Source organism: Corythoichthys intestinalis, chromosome 16 (genome assembly GCF_030265065.1).
Source record: "Corythoichthys intestinalis isolate RoL2023-P3 chromosome 16, ASM3026506v1, whole genome shotgun sequence".
Lineage (NCBI taxonomy): Eukaryota > Metazoa > Chordata > Actinopteri > Syngnathiformes > Syngnathidae > Corythoichthys > Corythoichthys intestinalis.
The window spans coordinates 22230306-22251647 of NC_080410.1; the positions used below are offsets into that span (position 1 = coordinate 22230306).

At 38.5% G+C, this 21342-nt stretch overlaps 1 protein-coding gene across 3 annotated transcripts; it reads left to right on the plus strand.

Moving 5' to 3' along the window:
- Positions 1 to 263: 263 nt before the first annotated feature.
- hsd3b7 (hydroxy-delta-5-steroid dehydrogenase, 3 beta- and steroid delta-isomerase) lies at positions 264 to 20739 on the plus strand. 3 transcript variants are annotated; one of them, XM_057818027.1, is made up of 6 exons: positions 264 to 608; positions 8916 to 9071; positions 16135 to 16243; positions 17889 to 17988; positions 18149 to 18311; positions 18766 to 20739. In XM_057818027.1, exons 1-6 carry the CDS (start codon positions 446 to 448, stop codon positions 19176 to 19178), a joined length of 1104 nt encoding a protein of 367 aa, XP_057674010.1. In that variant the 5' UTR covers positions 264 to 445; the 3' UTR covers positions 19179 to 20739. The 3 variants fall into 3 exon arrangements, with proteins under 3 accessions (XP_057674010.1, XP_057674011.1, XP_057674013.1); XM_057818028.1 differs by lacking the exons at positions 264 to 608; positions 8916 to 9071 and adding an exon at positions 11136 to 11742; XM_057818030.1 differs by lacking the exons at positions 264 to 608; positions 8916 to 9071 and adding an exon at positions 14955 to 15492.
- The last annotated feature ends 603 nt before the right edge of the window (positions 20740 to 21342 follow it).

The window sequence follows — 21342 nt, forward strand, 5'->3', positions numbered from 1 at the left end:
CACTAGGAGTGAATGTACACAAACATTGCAATGGTCTGTCTTCCAACTCTTTCACTACCATTGATGATAACAGACGTCCAATCTTGTGGCTCGTTTCATCCTACTGTCGTGAATTGATGATGCAAAATATATTTCAAAATAGGAATATTGTTGAAATTTCAGACGTCACTGGAACATCATCGAACGTCACTTCATGCCCCTCGAAGTTGCTGGCAACTGATGTTATGTGGCACGAAAACATTTCCCACGCAATGACCTGTCATTAAAGTTGTATGAGTTTTAGGGTGAGAGGTGAGGGGAGGGGAGAACCCGGCTGTCCTGAGTTCTTTAAACGCAGCACGGCCGCGCGGTAACGACTGGCTGCAGCTGCGTGTCCACCGTCAACTTGTCCTCGTACTCTTCGTCATCATACTCAGCCGAACCGTGGACAGGACTGAACGTCACCATGTCGGACCGCCGCTCAGGGCTCGTGTACCTTATCACTGGGGGCTGCGGCTTCCTGGGCCGGCACCTGCTCCGAATACTGCTGGAAAAGGAGGGAGATGCCATCGCTGAGGTTCGAATATTCGATAAGCACACGCAGCCCGAACTCAGCCAGCACGGAACCGGTAAGACAGACGCATAAATGGACAGGAGTTCATTTTTTACGACACCACATTGAAGTTAAGAATCTCGTGGAATGTAAGCGGCTTTTTAATCACATTTTAGTAGCTGGGTGGAGAACAAGTTCTAAAATGTTCACATTATTCAATGTTTGGGGCAGGGGGGGGCACAACATGTTGATGACCTCGAAACGCAGTGTCAGCCATAAAATTAACTTACAAGAATATTTATAAGAATAACGGCTGTAACGGTACACAAAAATCTCGGTTCGGTAGTACCTCGGTTTTGAGGTCACGGTTTTCGTTCATTTTCGGTACAGTAAGAAAACAAAATGCAAAATATAAATGTGCTCGTTGTTTATGCAACACCTTTGTGCTTTCAACAATAGGAACATTAGCCTATACAAAGCTAGAATTCTGCCTAAAAAGTAGCGGGTATTTAAAGATAATCCAACAACAATTTGCCTTTCAGACCCCACGAATTGGTCAGCTTTCTTTCTGAAAGAATTAAGAAAAAAAAAGTCCTGTGCTAAAGAGAAAATCCCAATGACAAAGATTTTAACATGTACTTTACAAATAAAATGCCCCAATGAATTTTTTTCTTATGAACGTTTTTTCAAGAGCTTTATTGGTGGATTTTCTGAACTTAAAGCGCCACACAGAAATTAATAAATTTAATTGTGTAAGCAGGAGCTGTGCATTATTCCTGCTATTTACAGTGCCTTGCAAAAGTATTCGGCCCCCTTGAATCTTGTAACCTTTCGCCACATTTCAGGCTTCAAACATAAAGATATGAAATTAAAAATTTTTGTCAAGAATCAACAACAAGTGGGACACAATCGTGAAGTGGAACAACATTTATTGGATAATTTAAACTTTTTTAACAAATAAAAAACTGAAAAGTGGGGCGTGCAATATTATTCGGCCCCTTTACTTTCAGTGCAGCAAACTCACTCCAGAAGTTCAGTGAGGATCTCTGAATGATCCAATGTTGTCCTAAATGACCGATGATGATAAATAGAATCCAAATGTGTGTAATCAAGTCTCCGTATAAATGCACCTGCTCTGTGATAGTCTCAGGGTTCTGTTTAAAGTGCAGAGAGCATTATGAAAACCAAGGAACACACCAGGCAGGTCCGAGATACTGTTGTGGAGAAGTTTAAAGCCGGATTTGGATACAAAAAGATTTCCCAAGCTTTAAACATCTCAAGGAGTACTGTGCAAGCCATCATATTGAAATGGAAGGAGCATCAGACCACTGCAAATCTACCAAGACCTGGCCGTCCTTCCAAACTTTCTTCTCAAACAAGGAGAAAACTGATCAGAGATGCAGCCAAGAGGCCCATGATTACTCTGGATTAACTGCAGAGATCTACAGCTGAGGTGGGAGCGTCTGTCCATAGGACAACAATCAGTCGTACACTGCACAAATCTGGCCTTTATGGAAGAGTGGCAAGAAGAAAGCCATTTCTCAAAGATATCCATAAAAAAGTCTCGTTTAAAGTTTGCCACAAGCCACCTGGGAGACACACCAAACATGTGGAAGAAGGTGCTCTGGTCAGATGAAACCAAAATTGAACTTTTTGGCCACAATGCAAAACGATATGTTTGGTGTAAAAGCAACACAGCTCATCACCCTAAACACACCATCCCCACTGTCAAACATGGTGGTGGCAGCATCATGGTTTGGGCCTGCTTTTCTTCAGCAGGGACAGGGAAGATGGTTAAAATTGATGGGAAGATGGATGCAGCCAAATACGGGAACATTCTGGAAAAAAAACCTGTTGGTATCTGCACAAGACCTGAGACTGGGACGGAGATTTATCTTCCAACAGGACAATGATCCAAAACATAAAGCCAAATCTACAATGGAATGGTTAAAAAATAAACGTATCCAGGTGTTAGAATGGCCAAGTCAAAGTCCAGACCAGAATCCAATCGAGAATCTGTGAAAAGAGCTGAAGACTGCTGTTCACAAACACTCTCCATCCAACCTCACTGAGCTCGAGCTGTTTTGCAAGGAAGAATGGGCAGGAATGTCAGTCTCTCGATGTGCAAAACTGATAGAAACATACCCCAAGCGACTTGCAGCTGTAATTGGAGCAAAAGGTGGCGCTACAAAGTATTAACGCAAGGGGGCCGAATAATATTGCACGCCCCACTTTTCAGTTTTTTTATTTGTTAAAAAAGTTTAAATTATCCAATAAATTTTGTTCCACTTCACGATTGCGTCCCACATGTTGTTGATTCTTGACAAAAAAATTACAATTTTATATCTTTATGTTTGAAGCCCTAAATGTGGCGAAAGGTTGCAAGGTTCAAGGGGGCCGAATACTTTTGCAAGGCACTGTAATTACAGGTGTTTTAGCTCATTTCGATTTATTTTATTTAAATGGGTTATTATTTATTTTATTATGTGTTTATATTTTACAAATGTGGTGTAGTATTCATTTATATTGTATATTTTATGTTGTATAACTTTAGTTCCTATGTGAATATTAGTTCCTACTTGTTTTGTTGTGGTAGGAGGGTTTTGTATGGAACACGGGGCCGTGTTGGTTATTATTATAGCAGAGAAGATAGCAGTAAATCAACAAAAGCATGTCAACTGTGCCCCGATCTACCACTCAAGAGATCTGATGGACTCAAAAAGTGGGTTACGATTGCATATTAGTTTGAAAATCGACCGGATCCACCATATTTTTACACGAGTGACTTCCGGTCTGCCCGATCCTAGCTACCGGTAGTAGTATTGACGCAGGAGGGTTGCGTCTCGCGTCAAATAAGAAACTCTGCCGTTCTTTTCGCGTGCGTCGTGTTGAGCCGCTTCTGAGACGCGTCTAACACGCGGCCGCACTGTGACTAGTGTGCATTGGCTGATTGACTTTAACGCCCGCGTTTCACTGCGTTCTCACGGCGGCCATGTTGTCGCGCCGTTGACGTTTCTGGGTTATACTGTCGTACCGTGTTGGACCTCATTATAGTAGAGAAGACGGAGTAAATATAATCTACACAAAGAAACTGTAACCCGATCGACTCACAGCCTCGAAAAGTAAGGGTTACATTACGTCAGAAACTCGTTCGGTACGCCTCCGTTCCGAACCGAGTTCCACGTACCGAAACGGTTCAATACAAGTACATGTACCGTTACACCCTTAGTTGACAATGAATTTTTTTTGTTTCCGAACATTCTTGAGGGGGATTCTAAATCAGGCTGCTTAGGACAGCTACACTTTTCGCCAAGATCGTCATCCATTGAATATGGTACGCCCGCGAGTGTCGTCCCAATGTAGTTACCTCAGTCAAAAATTGTGTCCCCTGGAGGGAACCACATGGAGGTAGATTTGTGTCTTTATTATTCAATCAAAAAAAAGTTGCTTCAATAAAAAGAAAAGTTGCTGCAATCAAAATATATTTTTTCCAATTAAAAAAGTCGCTTCATTAAAAAAATGTGTTTAAATGCAAAAATAAATTTGAAACTCAAAAAATTCATGTGATGTGTGTTTTCTTTGAATTTTTTTTTTTTTTTTGATTGGGGTCTTTTTTTTTTTTTTGATTGAAGCAAATTTTTTGATTGAATGTTGATTTGTGTTTGGGCCACATTTTGGCTAGGACGTTTATTATTCAATCAAAAAATAAGTTGCTTCATACAATAAAATAATATTTTCAAAAGAAAAATCACTTCAATCAAAAAAAGAAAAAAATCAATCAAAGAAAACGTTTTTGAATAAGAAAAAAATACTTGAGATTGAAAGATTTCCATTTGAACACTTAATTTTTCATTTAAAAAGTTTTCTTTGATTGAAGCAATCCTTTTTGTGTTTGGGCCATATTATGGGTAGAACATGTGTGTCTAAATCATTCAATCCCCCCAAAAAAGTTGCTTCAATAAAAAAAAAAACATTTTCAATCAAAGAAAAAAATCTTTTGAAAAATAAAATTGCCCTTCCCTATTTTTTTTTTTTTTTTTTTAAATTATATGCTAAGCAAATGACCGTCTAAAGTCACATGATCTGTGCGAAAAATAATTTTGACCCATTGTAAAAATATATATATTTTTTTCATTTCATTCATTTTTGTTGCAGTTTTATTGCTTTGCAACTTTTATATATATAGAAAAGTCAATTTCATGCAATGACACTTTTCGGCCACCAGGCCCCCCCCTTAAAATCCACTTATGAATAGAAATAGTCACATTTTACAGTTTCTACAACATAAAAAGAGAAAAATTAAATTTTATTGAGCAACTCCTATAAGCAAGGGCGTAGGTTTGGTCTCAAGGGACAACGGAAGGGACAATATAACAGCATAACGTGTACACTTTTTGCTGGGGACGCGACGTTCATAAGACCAAACAGATTGGGTGCACAGAGGTCAGGGCTACATTTCTCACAAATATGAACCTAATTAATTGATAGGCTAAATGATCAATGCAAACCAAATCTGTATTAACTTATGCTAACCTTCATATGTATTGGTTCAGGTGATACACCCTTCGATTCAAACCTTTGTTTTCAAAAACCACTATAGAAACATTTAAACTACTATAGAAACATTTTTGAAAAAAACCTAAGCCTGAATAATTGTCTGGATTTTATTAGCAAATTTAAATAGCAACATTTGAACCATATACAATAAATACAAACTTGCTAATAATCGCTTACCTATCCATGAATGAAAAAAAATAAACATTTGTCTTCAGACCACTCCACATTGTCTGTCTAAATAAAGACATTATATACGTTCTGTATATAAGTAAAAAACTCACAAAATAACAAAAATAAATAAAAAATGCCTTCCTTCAGGTAAAACACGACTGATTTTGTCCACAAGCAAAGCCAAACTTAACAAAAAAATGAAAGCTCCTTTGGACTACTTTAAGACCACATAAATAAAATAAAAATGAAAACTGGGGAGAAAGGGTTAAACCTCGACTCACTACATTTCTCACAGTTAATTTAACGTTAACAGTAGAAAACACATACAGGTGGACGCTTCCCTCTAAGCAGCTTACTACTTGAGTTTTTGGGGATAGCAAATTCATGCAGTTTAATGTTATACAAACTCTGATAAGGTTATACTTTCAGTAGTAAAGTTAGTGGTGTGTTCCCCACCTCCACAACATTGACGCCTTTTTACATTACTTGCTGCTGCCGGCTGAACTAAACTTCTAACATCCTTCCTCTTCGAGACCAAACAGATTGGGTGAACGGAGGTCAGGGCTACATTTCTCACGAATATGAACCTAATTACCGTATTGGCCCGAATATAAGACGGCCCTGATTATAAGACGACCCTCTCTTTTTCAAGACTCAAATTTGAAAAAAGACTTTTTGAACACCAAATTAATTTTTTTACAGAAAATAATTACAGTACATCCGAAACAAAGTATTATAACAACATATTTGAGAGGAAAAGCATGTTATTTTGCCTCATTCAAATCTTAATATCTGAACATTTACAGTAAATATGTAAAATAAAGTGCAATCACATTCATAAATGAATGGCTTCTGGTTTTTGAAATGTAAATAAACCAATCTATTGTGATAAAATAACAAAATTGCAGTAACTGCATTAACCATCAAAGTGAGGCCTAACTGTACCTGTAGTCATGAAACAAATCTGAATAAGGAAAAACATTGAAATAAAATAATGCAAACTGAACAAACTAAAAAGAGTAGCTGAGATCTGTCATGACAGAACATCGCTTCAATGATATCTGGCGCCATCTAGCATTGTGAATGGGTATAATGCCTAGACCACGAATATAAGACGAGTAGACGACCCCCTCTTTTTCAGTGTTATTTCAATGCAAAAAACACCGTCTTATGTTCGGGCAATACGGTATATGGCAATATACTGCAAACCCCCAAAAAGTCACAATGTAAGTTTTTCCAATATTGTTCAGCCCTAATTCTAATGAATAATATCACTACTGTATGTTTTTATGAAGTACAGCATTACAGAGTGCTATTTAAGTTTTTTTTAAAAAATATTTGAAACATTTAGTGTTAGCGGTGAGGCCGTAACAGATTAATCAATAGGCATTCCATTAATATTGAAATCAAGTGTCTTCAACAAACTCCGGTTACTGTCATTCAACCTTTGTGCATGAAAATGAACTTGAATAGCTTTTGATGAGACTTGAACCCGGGCTTTTTTTTGTTTTTCAAATTCTTAAACAGATGGGCCAGCGTAAAGTACATTCAATCCATTTGCCTTATTAATGATTTAGGAAAAGGCTTGTTTTCAGTGTTGCACTTTGCACGCGTTGCAGGCGGCTGCTCGAGCTCACCTTTAAACCTTTGGCAAGCAACCAATGGAGCCTGCAACTACAATGATGTAATATTCATATTTTGGATAATTTAATGTTATTAACACTCATATAACACCTGTGAATAAGTCAGAGTGTGAGTCGTTTTAAATATAAGCAAAACAGCGTGTTACATGCAGAGCTCATTCCCAGGATGTCCCACTCCCTTGCGCTTCCTGTTGGTCTGTCACCACCTGCGACCTGTGTCAACGGGATATGGGTATCTTTTGTTGCCTGACGAAAGGGCCCTGTTTAAGCTTAAATCCATCAATAAGTGGCGTTTCCCCATCAGGGTTAGGAACTGTGTCGGGAATGTATCGATGTGGGGGGAAAAAAAGCTTTGTTCGGGCTTTCATTGTGTGCGGCTCTTGTACCCCGAGGCCCCATGTAACCAGAGTTCAGTCCACAACAGCCGCACCCATCCTGGGCCTCATTGACTTTCAACTTTAACACAAAATGCAACATGCTGTATTTGATTAATGTAAAAATGATACACAATTAGACTTTTTATTGTTACTGTATTACAAATATAGGGCAAACAAGAGGTTTGTCCCAAAAAATTCTGGCTGTTATTGAAAGTTGAAACCATTCATTTGAGACTACAAATTTGGCCCTTTAAAAATTTGGCTATCAATGACTGGCAAGGACTTATCTTTGGGGAAGGTTCAAGGACGCGGTGAGATAAAGAGAGGCCTACAGTGTGATTTCTACTCAACTCTATGTACTGCATTTTTTAAGCACTTCAAAATGAAGGACGTTATTTCAGCATGCATGGGCGTCATTCACGCCTGCTAATAAGCTTATTTTAAAATAATTATCCAACCTTAATGTCCAATAGCAAGAGACATACTGACTTACACTGTTGTTTTCGTCAACAATGACTATTAGGAAAGTATTTCGTCGACTAACAATTTATTTCACGACTATGACAAGATGATAATGAGCTAAAACCGTGTTTGGGGAGACTAAACATAACGACATGAATGCCAGTTTTCATCTGACGAGATGAGAACGAGATGAAAATGCCCCGTAGTTTCCGTCCCATCTTCACAATGTGTGATATTTTATGTATAGTTAGCCTGCATCGTAGCAGTGTCTGGTTGTGTCACTCATGAGACGTGCTGCGCCCCACCAACTCACACATTAGTGTGCTCTCCAGTCTCGCCATTTCTTGTTTTGAGACACGGTAAGATTTGTCTTCTCATCTTGGCAAGCGAGAATATGCAATGTTTCTTTTGCCTTTAAAAGGTCTCTGCTGAGTGATCATCACACACATAATTTAACTTTTAGCATTAGCATAGCATTCATGTTCACGTTAGCATTAAGCTATTGTTAATGGCAAATGTCCACTTTAAACTCTTGGACAACTTTTTTTACATACAGTTTGTGGCGTCCAGTGTAGTGTTCCTGCTGACATACAGTTCGTGGCGTCCATTGTAGTGTTCCTGCTGAGTGTGTATTAACACGTGATAGATTTGTAGATGCTACAATATGTGTTCGTGTGTCAATGTTCGTTTGAAATTGTTGGAAAACTTATTGTATTTATGTATTTTGGGATTAAATCTTTCAAAATTTACAGGCGAAAATATTGCGTAAACGTCAACTAAAACTAGACGAAGTTAGTCTTGAGTTTTCGTCAACAAAAACTAGACGAAGACAAACACATTTTGAAATGACTAAAACATGACTAAGACTAATAAGTATTATCGTCCAAAAGACTAAGACAAAGATGAAAATTGAAAGGGCTGCCAAAGATAACACTGCACTTACAGAAAACTGCCAATGCTGCATTGCAGGAATCACAGAAATAGGAACTTTTATAACTTTGACATGGAATGGTCTGTCTGGGACACTTGGTCAGCATGTATTTTATTTCATTTTTCTTTTAAATTACAAGCATAAAAAGTTATGACTGTCCGTTGGTCAATGCTTGGTAGTTATGTTACGTTTCCGAACGTGACATTCTTTCATCTTTTCGTTTCTTGTTTGATTTTACTCAGAGCGTACGAAGGTGAGGTTAATCCAGGGTGACATCACGAACTACGACAGTGTGCTAGAGGCTTCCCGTGGTGCCCACGTAGTCATCCACACTGCCAGTCTGGTGGACGTCTGGCACAAGGTTCAAGAAGCCCTTATCTATGCTGTCAATGTCACAGGTGAGCTTCCAATCATTTGGAACTACAGATATGGCTACCAGCATATTTGTTTAATCTGGCACAGCGACACGTGTTCTTATCGGGCCATTAAAAAAGACGAATAAATTTCATCATTCAGTGGCATAAATCTTATGGTCAGCATAGTTGTGTAGTGAGACAGCTATTATTGAACAGTCCTGTCATCGCTTTTCATTCATCCAGGCTCCAGCTGGCGGGGGGCTTTTTTTCTAGCAGCTCCAATAGAGCTACGCTGACAGCTTCGTGACAGCTTCCACACAATGCTGTGAATTCCTGGTGCGCAGGGAAATGATGTTATCGTTACCTCCACCTGGGAGGTTTACCCATGCTCAAATTCAATTTAGGAAAAGAAAATTGAATTATACTCCTCTATTATTTCAGGATGCTTGGCAGTAGTCTGCGGTCTGATTCTGGTTATTCTGATGTGTTGCTGCAGTATCTTTTTAACCGTATATGGATATTGTATGAATGGAAACCAGGAACGTTAAGAATATACACAGGGGTGAAAGTGGGCCAGAACGGTCAGGAACGCAGTTCCGGTATAAGATTTAGGGCCCGAATGCTGTTCCAGTATAAGATTCAGGGCCGGAATGCTGTTCCGGTACATGGTGCTTTGATTCCGAAAATATGATGGCAACGGTCAAAACGCTATGTAAAAAAAAAAAATGCTAAGCTGCCACACATGCATTTAATCTCCAAGAAGAAAACAATCTACCAACATCAGATTTACATACACAAGTGTTAACAACAAGCATAATCAAGTACTTGTGTAACGTCATCCGTTTCCACCAATATTTATTATTTATTTTATTCCACGGACGGCATGGAGGTTTCCCCAGCTGCTGCAGTTATCTGAGTCTGACGATGATGAGTCACGTCAATGTGCGAACTCACGCAGCAAAGCAAAACGCCTGGACTCATTTATCCGTTCAGTTGACTGACATACTGACATGTGATCAGCAGAGATAGTTAGATCTGATTGGTCCAAATGTACACATTTTCTGGAACAGCAAAAAATAAAAAAAGGTCAAATAAATCTTTAAGAGCAACGAAAGAGTTGAGGAGGCTTATTTATCATATTTAGTTTTATTTGCTCTGATGGGGAAGTTCAGAACATCATAGCTGTCAATGTGCACTTTGGACTTATATTTGTTCATTTATGTTTGGTTACTTATTCATTTCTTTATGATTTAAAAAAGTCAACGTTTGCGCGATCTTCAAAATATTTTCCATTTCACTCTGCATAATGTAAGTCATTCGTACTTATTTTTCTAAATGTATGTTACTTATATATTTTATTATTGAGAAAAAAAGTAAATATTTACATTAACTTCAGTTTTATTATACATCCTATGTTCTTAAGTAGTTAAAATTGAGATTTGGCATTTAGTATGTGAGGAAATGGGGGAAAATAAAAATTAGGAGATGGTGGTTGGGGTTATTGGTGTTTTTTTTTTAACTTTTATTTTGCAAATCATTGAAAAAATACAATTTTGAAAGTAAATCAGTTTTTGTATGTGTTATAGAAATAACTGTGCTAAAACAGTTTTCTTTGCATTTCAGTAGTTTCAAAGGTTTGCCCCCCCCCCCCCCCCCCCAAATTGAAAGAAAATAAATAAATTTTAAAAAATTCTGGCTCTGTGGCGACCTTCACGTCGGAGAGTTCTGGCAAGAAATTCTAGCCACTTTCACCCCTGAATATACAGGATATTGAATGTGCACAGTGGTGCCTTAAGGTATGAAAATTGAGCCTTCGCTCCACCAAATTTTAAGCTTTGACTAATGAGCAAAAGTATGAGACATGAACGCTGTATGGAACCATTTAAACAATAGAAAGTGTGTTTGAGCACAATAAACCAGTAGATATAAACAGATAATATCGCAGTTCTCATGTGTATTTTCTTTATGCGCTGTGAAAAATGACAGCAGTTTACAGGAGTTATAAAAGGCATCCTCATCTTTGTTTTCGACTGTATTATGATGGCTGCTGGCCCTCTTGGTCAAAATGATTTGAAGTGTCGCCGTCAATGGCAGCCAATGAGTTAAAAAAACACATTCTTTTGTACTGTTTGTGAGTTGAATCTGGAACAGATTCATGACATTTACATAAATTTCAAATAGACATAGTGATTTAGATAGTGTTTTTAGTTTTATAAACAGGGGTGCACATAAGTGGTCCGCATGCGCGCATGCGTACCGGACGTAGACAAACGCGCTGGCCCTCAACGACTTCCATACGATTTTGCGTACCGATGGCTGACCACCGTATTTGCGGCGGACACGAGAAAATAACTTCTCAAAATGTCAAAGAGGCAGGCCACACTGAGTAATTACTTCCGTGTTCCCCCACCCCCGTCAAAAGACAGACAGACGACAGAGACGTCACCGGAGCTACCGAAAAAAAGGACTTTTGCTGAAAAGTAGGAGGTAGCATGGCTAGAAGCAAATGATGCTCGCACGGAAATGCGGTACAAAATGTGCTGTGAGAATCCCAATGTCGCCGATAAGAGCAGCGCATTTTATGTAGGGTCAAGGAATTTCAGCCATCCAAACTTTGAAAAGCACGAAAAAAACAGAGAGCATGTGGCAATTAAGAAAACTATCGATGTCAAACAGGACCCCGCTCGCCCTATGGACAAGTGGCGGAATAAAGGTAATGAACAGCGACATGCACTGACAAACGTGTTTTTGCTCGCATTTTACAAAGCTAAACATGCACGTTCAATAAGGTCTTATGAGGAGGACATCCCACTTTTAAAAAGGCTTGGAGTTAATGTGGGAGCCGCATAATGCCCTTTATTTTGAATTGGTGCTTTTTATTTCTTTACATTTTAAAGTAATGGCAATTTTGTTGTGCCAGTTGATGTTAATCAAGCATTTTTTGTTAATATAATTAATTAAAGTTAATTGGCTCTAAGTAAAGCTTGTCATAAATTTATCTCATCAGGCGGGTTGGCTCTCAAGCTCAATGAGGACCAAGTCACATCTCCAGGTCCTCCTCTGAGAACCTGGGCAAAAAAATTATGTGCACCCCTGTTTATAAACCATTTGGCACTTAATTAACACGTCAAGCCATGCTTGGACGTCTTGTTCCACTAATGGCACTGAAAGATGAGCATTCACAGACAGTCCTCTCAATGAAATGAATTGACGTCTGTCCTCGTCAATGGCATGCATTAAAGGGGAAGTTCAGAATTTTTTACATCAGGCTTAATCTTTGAGTTAGCAAGGGTTTAATAAGTCGGTAGAGTTGATTTGAACTAATTCCGCTTAGTTTGTTAGTTATTTGTCAGTTTCAGGGCTCCGAAGTGGCTAAGCTAGCGCTAGTCAATTGGGCTGACTTAGCATGCCAATAAAAAAACAACATCTGCACACCAGAGGCTGCGCTAGACTTTTTCGTTGTCTGTCATTTTGACTGACAGGGTCATAAAAATCCGGTCATAATCTATTGTTACCCGTCATTTAAATTTTTAAAATGACTATATCATGATGCAGTAACTATATATATATATATATATATATATATATATATATATATATATATATATATATATATATATATATATATATATATATATATATATACATATATATATATATATATATATATATATATATATACGCAATAATACAATAATACTTTATAATATAAAGTAACTAACATTAGTGCAGTCATGGATTACAGTAAGCAGGCCAGTACTGTGTTTCCATATATATTTTTATTATATTATGTATATACAGGATATATATATATATATATATATATAACCCTTTTCCCCCAAGTGGGACCTTCCATGATCCTAATACATTTAATAATAATAAAATATTATATAATTCCATTATATACAGTACTGTGCAAAAGTTTTAGGCAGGACACCTGCCTAAAACATTTGCACAGTACTGTATATATATTTTTTTAATTATTAAATTTATTAGGATCATGGAAGCTTCCATTTGGGGGAAATATATACATACAGTATATCCTGTATATACATAATATAATAAAAATATACAGTTCTGTGCAAACGTTTTAGGCAGGACACCTGCCTAAAACTTTTGCACAGCACTGTATATATATATATTTTTTTAATTTATTATTATTATTAAATAAAAATGCACGTTGAAACGACGCACATAAAGGCAACTTCCAATTTTTTTTTAAATCGTTAGAAAGTTGTATGGACTTACAATCCGCTAGCTTGTTGTTTCCTGTTGTCTTCCGAAATACACCTGGGTGACGGCGCGTCAAGTGTTCGTTCATAGCCGACGTGCTACCGTGGTATGCGAGCTCAGCTTAGCAAAAAGAATACACACAGTGGTGGCACCCTCCATATTTTCCTTGAAATAATTTCAGGCTCTGGCTAGTCTGGTCCGCTTTTTTGGCTTTATGCCGCTTTCACCGTGTTACCAATTCTGCCCTTCTTGGTAATTGGCGGCGTTTTCAAGTGCTCGCCGCAGTGAGGAGTGAACCGGCGATTCACTTGATTCGTTGTCATCCTTCACTGCATCAGTCCCTCTTTTTTCACCTCTTATATCAACACCATCGTCGTTTTGGGGCTTTTTGAAGAAACTTCAGACACTCAGTTGCCTTGACATTTTTCCGAGTAAGGCCAACGACGTCATGCATCAACAGAGACAATAGCTAATAATATGCTCACTCGCCACCCTGTGGTCTGGGGTGTGAATTGCAACCTGTCAAAATGACAGATGGACTTGTTTTTTCCGTCACCGTTGTAAAAAAACGGTCAACGACGGAAAATATTCGGTTAACGCGACCCCTGACGCACGCATGAAAATCATCGATGATCCATGCAATCAATAGTGTTTGCTATGTTTTCGGGATAAAGTTATTAAAACTTACTATTGCATGTCAATAATTGCAGTATTAACATCAACATTTGTAATCCAGCAGCTCTGCAGAGGAGCAGAGCTGAGTGCTATCACATAGTTTTTTTTCATTGCTGATTTTTCATGTCGTAGCCAGCAGCAAGTAACCAGTTTATCTTGTTCCTTGTGGATTTGTGGAAACTTTGCTTTGCCCATTTTTTCTGTCTGTTTCCTCAGCCTCCAAATGCAAATTTTGCCATGTTGCCGGCAGTCAGTTAACTCAGCAGACTGATGCTGTATTTGAGGAAGGTGGGAAGTCAGAGTTTCCAACCCCCGATCTGGAAAAATATCATTGGAACGCCTCCACTATTTGATCGTTCACAAGGAGGCAGGTTTGCTGGAAGTCAAAATGTATTTTGATGGCCAAAATAAAAAACATCTCTCACAGCCATATTTGCTGTTTACATTCACTTGGAGCGCTTTGAGGTACTGGTACCATCCGGGCGGGATAAGTCAGACTTCCCCCCCTTCATGGAATTCAGCGTGAGCACGAGCGGCCGAAGCACTCCTCTCTATTGTGGTTGTATTACGCTTCTACAAAATAGTCGTGCAAAATGAAATGAATTACGACAGTTTGGTGTGACATTGTTTTGGCCGTGTGGGTGTTTTGAAACAATGATTTGCATTTTGAATTTATTTGACTATCTGTTCGTAGATCTGTATCGTTGGCATGCTAAGTCAGCCCAATTGACTCACGCTAGCTTAGCCACTCAGGAGCCCTGAAACTAACAAATAACTTACAAACTGGACGGAATTTGTTGAAATCAACTCCACCAACTAATCAAACCCACACTAACTCAAAGATTAAGCTGAATGTCAAAAATTCGGTAATAAGGTAAATACTATGGGGGGGGTGGGGGGGGGGTCTACTTTAGAGGATCACTTAACCGTAACCAGAGTGTATTTCTGTTTGTATTCCTTTAATTTAGCTTCTATTAATATTGTGATTTTATTAAATTATACATTTATTCATATATAAAATAATGTAAAAATGCAACAATTATTAATAATTAAAAAATAATAATATAACAATAATTATTCATGTTTAGGAGTTTTTTAATGACCAAAAACAATCAATTGCCCAATAAGGAGTTTAAAGTGTTGTCAAATGTCATTTTTTTGAATAGCTGTCCATGTCAGGACGTGGAAGCGTGGTGAACCCAAAAGCAGGGAAAACAACAAAGAAGGCAAGACAGGGTGGCGGTGAACTCAAAAAGGATTTAATGTTAGTTAGCCAAAAAAGCAAAGTACAAACCAAACTCAAGTAGAAAGAAAAAAAAAAAAAAACAGGAATCAAACTTACTTTAGGAATAATAAACACAAGGGTTGGGCATTGACACAGGGATAAACATGAAGCCAACAGTCGGAAAAACAATGACTGAACAAGAACAGACAGCACATGGGGAACTTATATACAGACGTGGAGTAACGAGACAATGGGACACAGGTGGTTTTTACAAGAGGCAACGGATTGGTCAAGACACAAGGAGCAGGCCACAAGAGGTGAAATCAATGGGTAATCACATGGACAAGAAACACTAGGGCAAAATCTTAACAAAACTCAACTCAAGGCATGACAGTCCACTGTAGTGACCACTGTCCCTGAAAGGGTTAAACTTTAATTTCAAGGCACCACTCTAATTCCATGTAATTGCCTTGTTGTGATATTTGGCACAAATCAATAATATTCCTCCTGCTAAGAATTACAAGCCTACAAGCATCCCCCAGCCTCTCCTAAGTTTTTTTTGTTTTTCTAACAAATTGCTATTTCTGTCCAGAAGCTTAGACACTGACCAGTGACATTAACATGTTGCAAATCAGGATGCAGCACTTGACAAACTCTAGTAGTCCTTGAAAGTTTCCTTTTAGGAGGTTTTATACCAATACTAGAGAGATTTTATGCCATTCATTTACTTCCCAAGAATTGAAAGAGGGCCAGTGTGACTCTTTATGAATAGCTTTATAAAGTGGGATGAGTCTTTTTGGGCTTTTTTGTTGCATGGTTGGAATAGTTTGGCTTGCTTTCGCATGCTAACCCCTCATTACCATCATTCAAGCATGGTCCTTTCCAGCATAATTTAAGCACTACATAAACAGAATTTAAAAAAAAAAAGAAAAACTTGCCCTTAACAACCACGTTTTTTTCCCCTTCTGTTAGGAACGGAAAATGTTATTAACGCCTGTGTGGAAAACAGCATTTGCAGTCTGCTGTACACCAGCAGCATGGAAGTGATCGGGCCCAACATGAACAGGGAAGCCTTTGTCAGGTAACACTCTTTCGCCAATCTCACTGGGAATAAAGTGAGGTCGTCTCCCTGCTTTTTGTACAGTATTTCTATTTATTCGTTGCTTTCAAATGTGTACCTACAACAAAAGAGTGCCAAATTGCCATTTTCAGTCATGTCTGGTTCATGATGAACACTTGTTTTTTCTGTACTTATAAGGGATGTCAAAATTATCGCGTTAACGGGCGGTAATTAATTTTTAAAATTAATCACGTTAAAATATTTGACGCAATTAACAAACATGCCCTGCTCAGATTAAAATGACAGCAGTGTGATGTCCAGTTGTTACTTGTGTTTTTTTGTGTTTTGTCGCCCTCTGCTGGCGCTTGGGTGCGACTGATTTTATGGGTTTCAGCACCATTAGAATTGTGTAATTATTGACATCAGCAATGGTGAGCTACTAGTTTATTTTTTGATTGAAAATTTTACAAATTTTATTCAAACGAAAACATTAAGAGGGGTTTTAATATCAAATTTCTATAACTTGTACTAACATTTGTCTTTTAAGAACTAGAAGTCTTTCTGTCCTTGGATCGCATTAACAGAATGTTAATGTTAATGCCATCTTGTTGATTTATTGTTAGGATAAACAAATACAGTACTTATGTACAGTATGTTGAATGTATATATCCGTCTTGTGTCTGATCTTTCCATTGCAAAAATAATTTACAGAAAAATATGGCATGTTTTATAGATAGTTTGAATTGCGATTAATTACGATTAATTAATTTTTAAGCTGTGATTAACTCGATTAAAAATTTTAATCGTTTGACAGCCCTAGTACTTATTAACTATCACTCTATTTTGTTGGTTTTGATACTTTAACAGAAGTGTGTATAAAATGTGTTCCAGATCTATTTTTTGGACCAAGTTTATTATTACACGAGTGAGTTATTCGACTGACTGTTTTTTTCCAGAATACACTTTCCTTCCAGTGTGTCTGGCAGGTCAGTTATGTTATGCAACACACAGCGATAAAACAAATGTGAACCAGGGCCCGGGTGCAATGAGTATCAACGGGCCGCTTGAACCAAGCGTACTGGGAGGGGACGGTTCATCACTCGCGAGCCCCGCCAGATGACTGGCCTAACGTAAAACTGGTGATTTCAAATACAAAATGGCAGAATTGCTGTCATTTTTCAGGCACAGATTCAGCAATACTATGTCACATTAATATTGTGGCTCCAGATAAAAACTTGCTGTAAATCTGCTCTTTTTTATTAATTGAATTGGTATTTTGGTCCATCTTCAACATTTACAACATATAAAATACAATACAGCATTTTAAATACATTAATTGTATGACAGGTCTAAAGTACAGAAACTGACATTCCTTATTTAGTATTTCAGTCAACGATTCTTTTTCCAGGGCCAGTCCTTTCCCAAGAAGCACTCACTAACATCTTCTTTGCTGTCAGTTATTCACCTACCGTGTTATTATGGAATGTTGCAAGCACATGATTTAAGGTGGATGGGATGACAATCCTGAAATTTGACCAAACTGATGTTGGCTGTGTTTATGATTCAAGAATGTTTGGCTAAGATGAGCAAAAGTGCTTCAATAAGTGCAAATATGTGAATAAATCCACACAAATATGCACCACTTGATCCTTGGCTGTGTCTGCAGGGGCAATGAAGACACACCCTACCTGGTGAAGCACACTATGGCCTACCCTAAGAGCAAGGCCAAGGCTGAGAAAATCATCCTGGAAGCCAATGGCACAAAGGTAGCAAAATTAAGTAAAATGACTGTACGTGCTGTTGGGGATGGTTTCTTGAGTAGCCTATTTTTTTGCCCATCAAAATTCATGTTGCTGAGTGAAACTAGCTGCAGGGGCTTATCCCCCCCCCCCCCCAATTGACTTCCCACTCATTATGTTCATGTAGGTGCAAAATGGCAAGCGTTTGTACACATGCTCCCTGAGGCCGACGGGCATCTATGGCGAGGGCCACGAGCTCATCAAAGACTTTTACAAACTGGCCGTCAAGAGGGGAGGTCTGGTCATCGGCGGGGTCCCTGACAGCACCGAACACGGGCGAGTCTACGCCGGTAAGTCCTAGGATAGACGCCAGATGGCGCAGAGAACTTTCAATCTGGCGGCAACGAAGCAGAAGTTGTGCAACTTCTCTTCCTCTTTCTTAGTAACCTAGACTAAGATTAATGAGTCACTGTGTTTGAGAAGTGATTCAAAATACTTTTGTGTAGTACCTATAAATGAACAATAAGTCACATTCATTCTTAGTAACCTTTGACAAAAACAGTATTTTAAACTTGCTTCACCCTTTAGCGATCCTGCTACTGTGGTGGCTAGCTAAATAGAAGATTGCCAAAAAGTGCCATGCATCTGTTTTTTTTGGACTGTTTAAAACTTTTGGCAAATTAAGCATAAGAAAATAATGTTATCAATTGGTACTGGGCCCACCATGTAATACAGTGCCAAGAAGTTTACCAGCCACATTCCAAATTTTATGGTCCCATTTACTGATGTCCGCTTTTTGGGCAGGCAACGTGGCGTGGATGCACGTGCTGGCCGCCCGGGCCCTGCGTGAGCATCCTGAGTCTGTGGGCGGTGAAGCCTTCTTCTGCTACGACGAATCGCCGTACAAGAGCTACGAGGACTTCAACATGCTTTTCCTGTCCACCTTCAACTTCCAGCGTGTGCGCATGCCACTGCTACTGCTGTGGTTCCTGGCCATGCTCAACGACATCCTACGCTGGATTCTGACGCCCTTTTGCAACTTTACGCCCCTTCTAAACAGCTACACCCTGGCCGTGGCAATCACGTCTTTCACCGTGAAGACGGACAAAGCGCTGCGCCACTTTCAGTACCGCCCGCTGTACGACTGGGAACAGTGTCGGGAGCGCACCCAGAAATGGGTGGACACCTTCCCAATGGAGGACTCCAAAAACACTTAATGGGACTGTTGCATAGATCCTCCATGCTGCTACGTATTTGCATGTGGTTTCGTTATTTTAGACAGCATATTTTGAAAGAATTCGAGCTTTAATTCCGTTATTCCTTAAAACAAGGGTATGGAACCCCCATACAGTATTTCTACCGCAGAACTAAGTACATTTTGTGTGTTTGAACCAAGGGACCTCTGGCCTTGGGTTCCGCAGGACTGATGGACCAAATGAAGATGATTTCAAGATGTCCAAGAAACAGTTTTGTGGTGAGGTATGGAGTGCGTGACAGAAATGATTAAAAATGTTGTTCCTGGAGCAACAAGAACTAAATTCCTGGATTTGGACCTGAACAAGTATAGTTGCATTTTTGCTGCAGAGAGTTTATCCCTGAACTAGAAACTATTTCAAATTTAATGAGCTCAATTTGAAAGAAGACTGTTTCAACGCTGTACTTTGGTTTGGACAGTACTGAACATAGAAGTACCAAAAAATAAAGGTCGCACCTTTAGAGAGTCAGTTCAGAACACGCGGAATTTCAACTACAGGAACTTGACCACCAAACTAGAAACATTTCAAGGACATGATGTGTGGATCATTTACCTAATGTAGTGCCGGGCTAATGCAATGGGGCCAAAAGAAAACTGCCTTTTTGTTTTTGTTCTTAGTACTTGGCACAGGAGTGGGCAAACTATTCCACAAAGGGCCGCAGTGGGTGCGGGTTTTCGTTATAACCTATCAAGAGGAAACCTTTTCACCAATCTGGTGTCATACAAGTGCAATCAGTTGATTGCAATCAGGTGCATCTTGTTTCCCCGGACCAATTATTCGGTTAAACTGCCTGTGCTTGATCAGTTGTAACAAAGACCAGGACCCACTGCGGCCCTTGAGGACCGGTTTGCCCACCCCTGACTTAGCACATACTGCGTCAAATCTATGAACTCCAGACCAACAGTGGACAGGAAAACACTTGAAATTTGTCTACCACTTGACTGAGTTCATTAAGCAGGATCTCATTCACAAACTTCAGGGAGTAACAAAACATGACAATCCAGACGGACTGTTTCATACATCCGCTACCAAATCAGACAGGGCCGTTTTGCTCTGCAAGGCTAGGAGTAACAAGGAGAATGAGGTCATGTGGTTTCTGAATTTAGTGCCTTCTATTCCGAAAGTTGGAAATTATGGTATTTTTCCACTTTTTGAAAATAGTCACTTGAAAGTAAAAGTGTCAACACTAAATATGTGTAGAGTATTCCAATAAAGTTGGGTTGAGCTAAAGATTCAGTTAGAAAAAAAAGTGCTGCCTTTGGCAATGGATGCCGTAACAATAGGGCTTCTTCAGGTATACTGTGCTAATATAAGAAAAGAGAGCTATAGTTTTCAACGTTATACACAGTCAAACCGGATCTCTTGTAATTTATAAATAATAAATGTATTATAATATGAATCAATTATGACAAACAAACACCATTCACAAGCAATAGTCACATGTATTGACATGTATGGATATTTTTGTATGAATGGTTTGTACTGGACAATTTCAATTTATTGAATGACATTTTGAAATAAAAATTATTTTTGAAAATGTCTTGATTAAAAACTATTCAATATTATTTAACTAGTCATGGTCCATATGTCTATTTAATTTGGGATTCTTTGATGTTGGATGCAGCAGGGTTTCTCTTTTGGAAATAATTGTTCCATTCTGTGGCTTCATTTTCTTTTTTCCATGGACACCGCCACAATATTTACATGTTGCTCATTGAAGTTTGGGGAAACACCAGCTACATTGTATCTAAAATGTAAATAGGACCTTTATGACTCCTAATTTGTTTGGATGTAACATTTGATCTGAAACTGATGACATGTAGGTCACCGACTAGTTTTTGTTTTACGGAAGTTATACAGAACCTTAGTGTGTATTGTCATGGTCACAAATACAATGAAAATTATTTAGATATCTAACTATTGGCACGGTTGAGTATAAAGAAATCAAGCAACCACAGTTTTTTTTTAAATAAACTAATTTAAAAAAGACACTTATTTACAGAACATAACCACCCGAATTCATAGGTTAGGCAACCCTTGTGAAAGCGTAGTCTTTAGTTCCATTATAAAAAATCAGGTGAAATAATACAGACACAAGCTTGAATAAATGAAAAAGAACGCATTC

Excerpts from the sequence above, each read along its gene's own strand:
- hsd3b7 (XM_057818027.1), top strand. The coding sequence starts at position 446 with ATGTCGGACCGCCGCTCAGGGCTCGTGTACCTTATCACTGGGGGCTGC. Across the intron at positions 609-8,915 it reads ACTCAGCCAGCACGGAACCG|AGCGTACGAAGGTGAGGTTA; the intron begins GTAAGACAGACG and ends GATTTTACTCAG. Across the intron at positions 17,989-18,148 it reads TGGAAGCCAATGGCACAAAG|GTGCAAAATGGCAAGCGTTT; the intron begins GTAGCAAAATTA and ends ATGTTCATGTAG.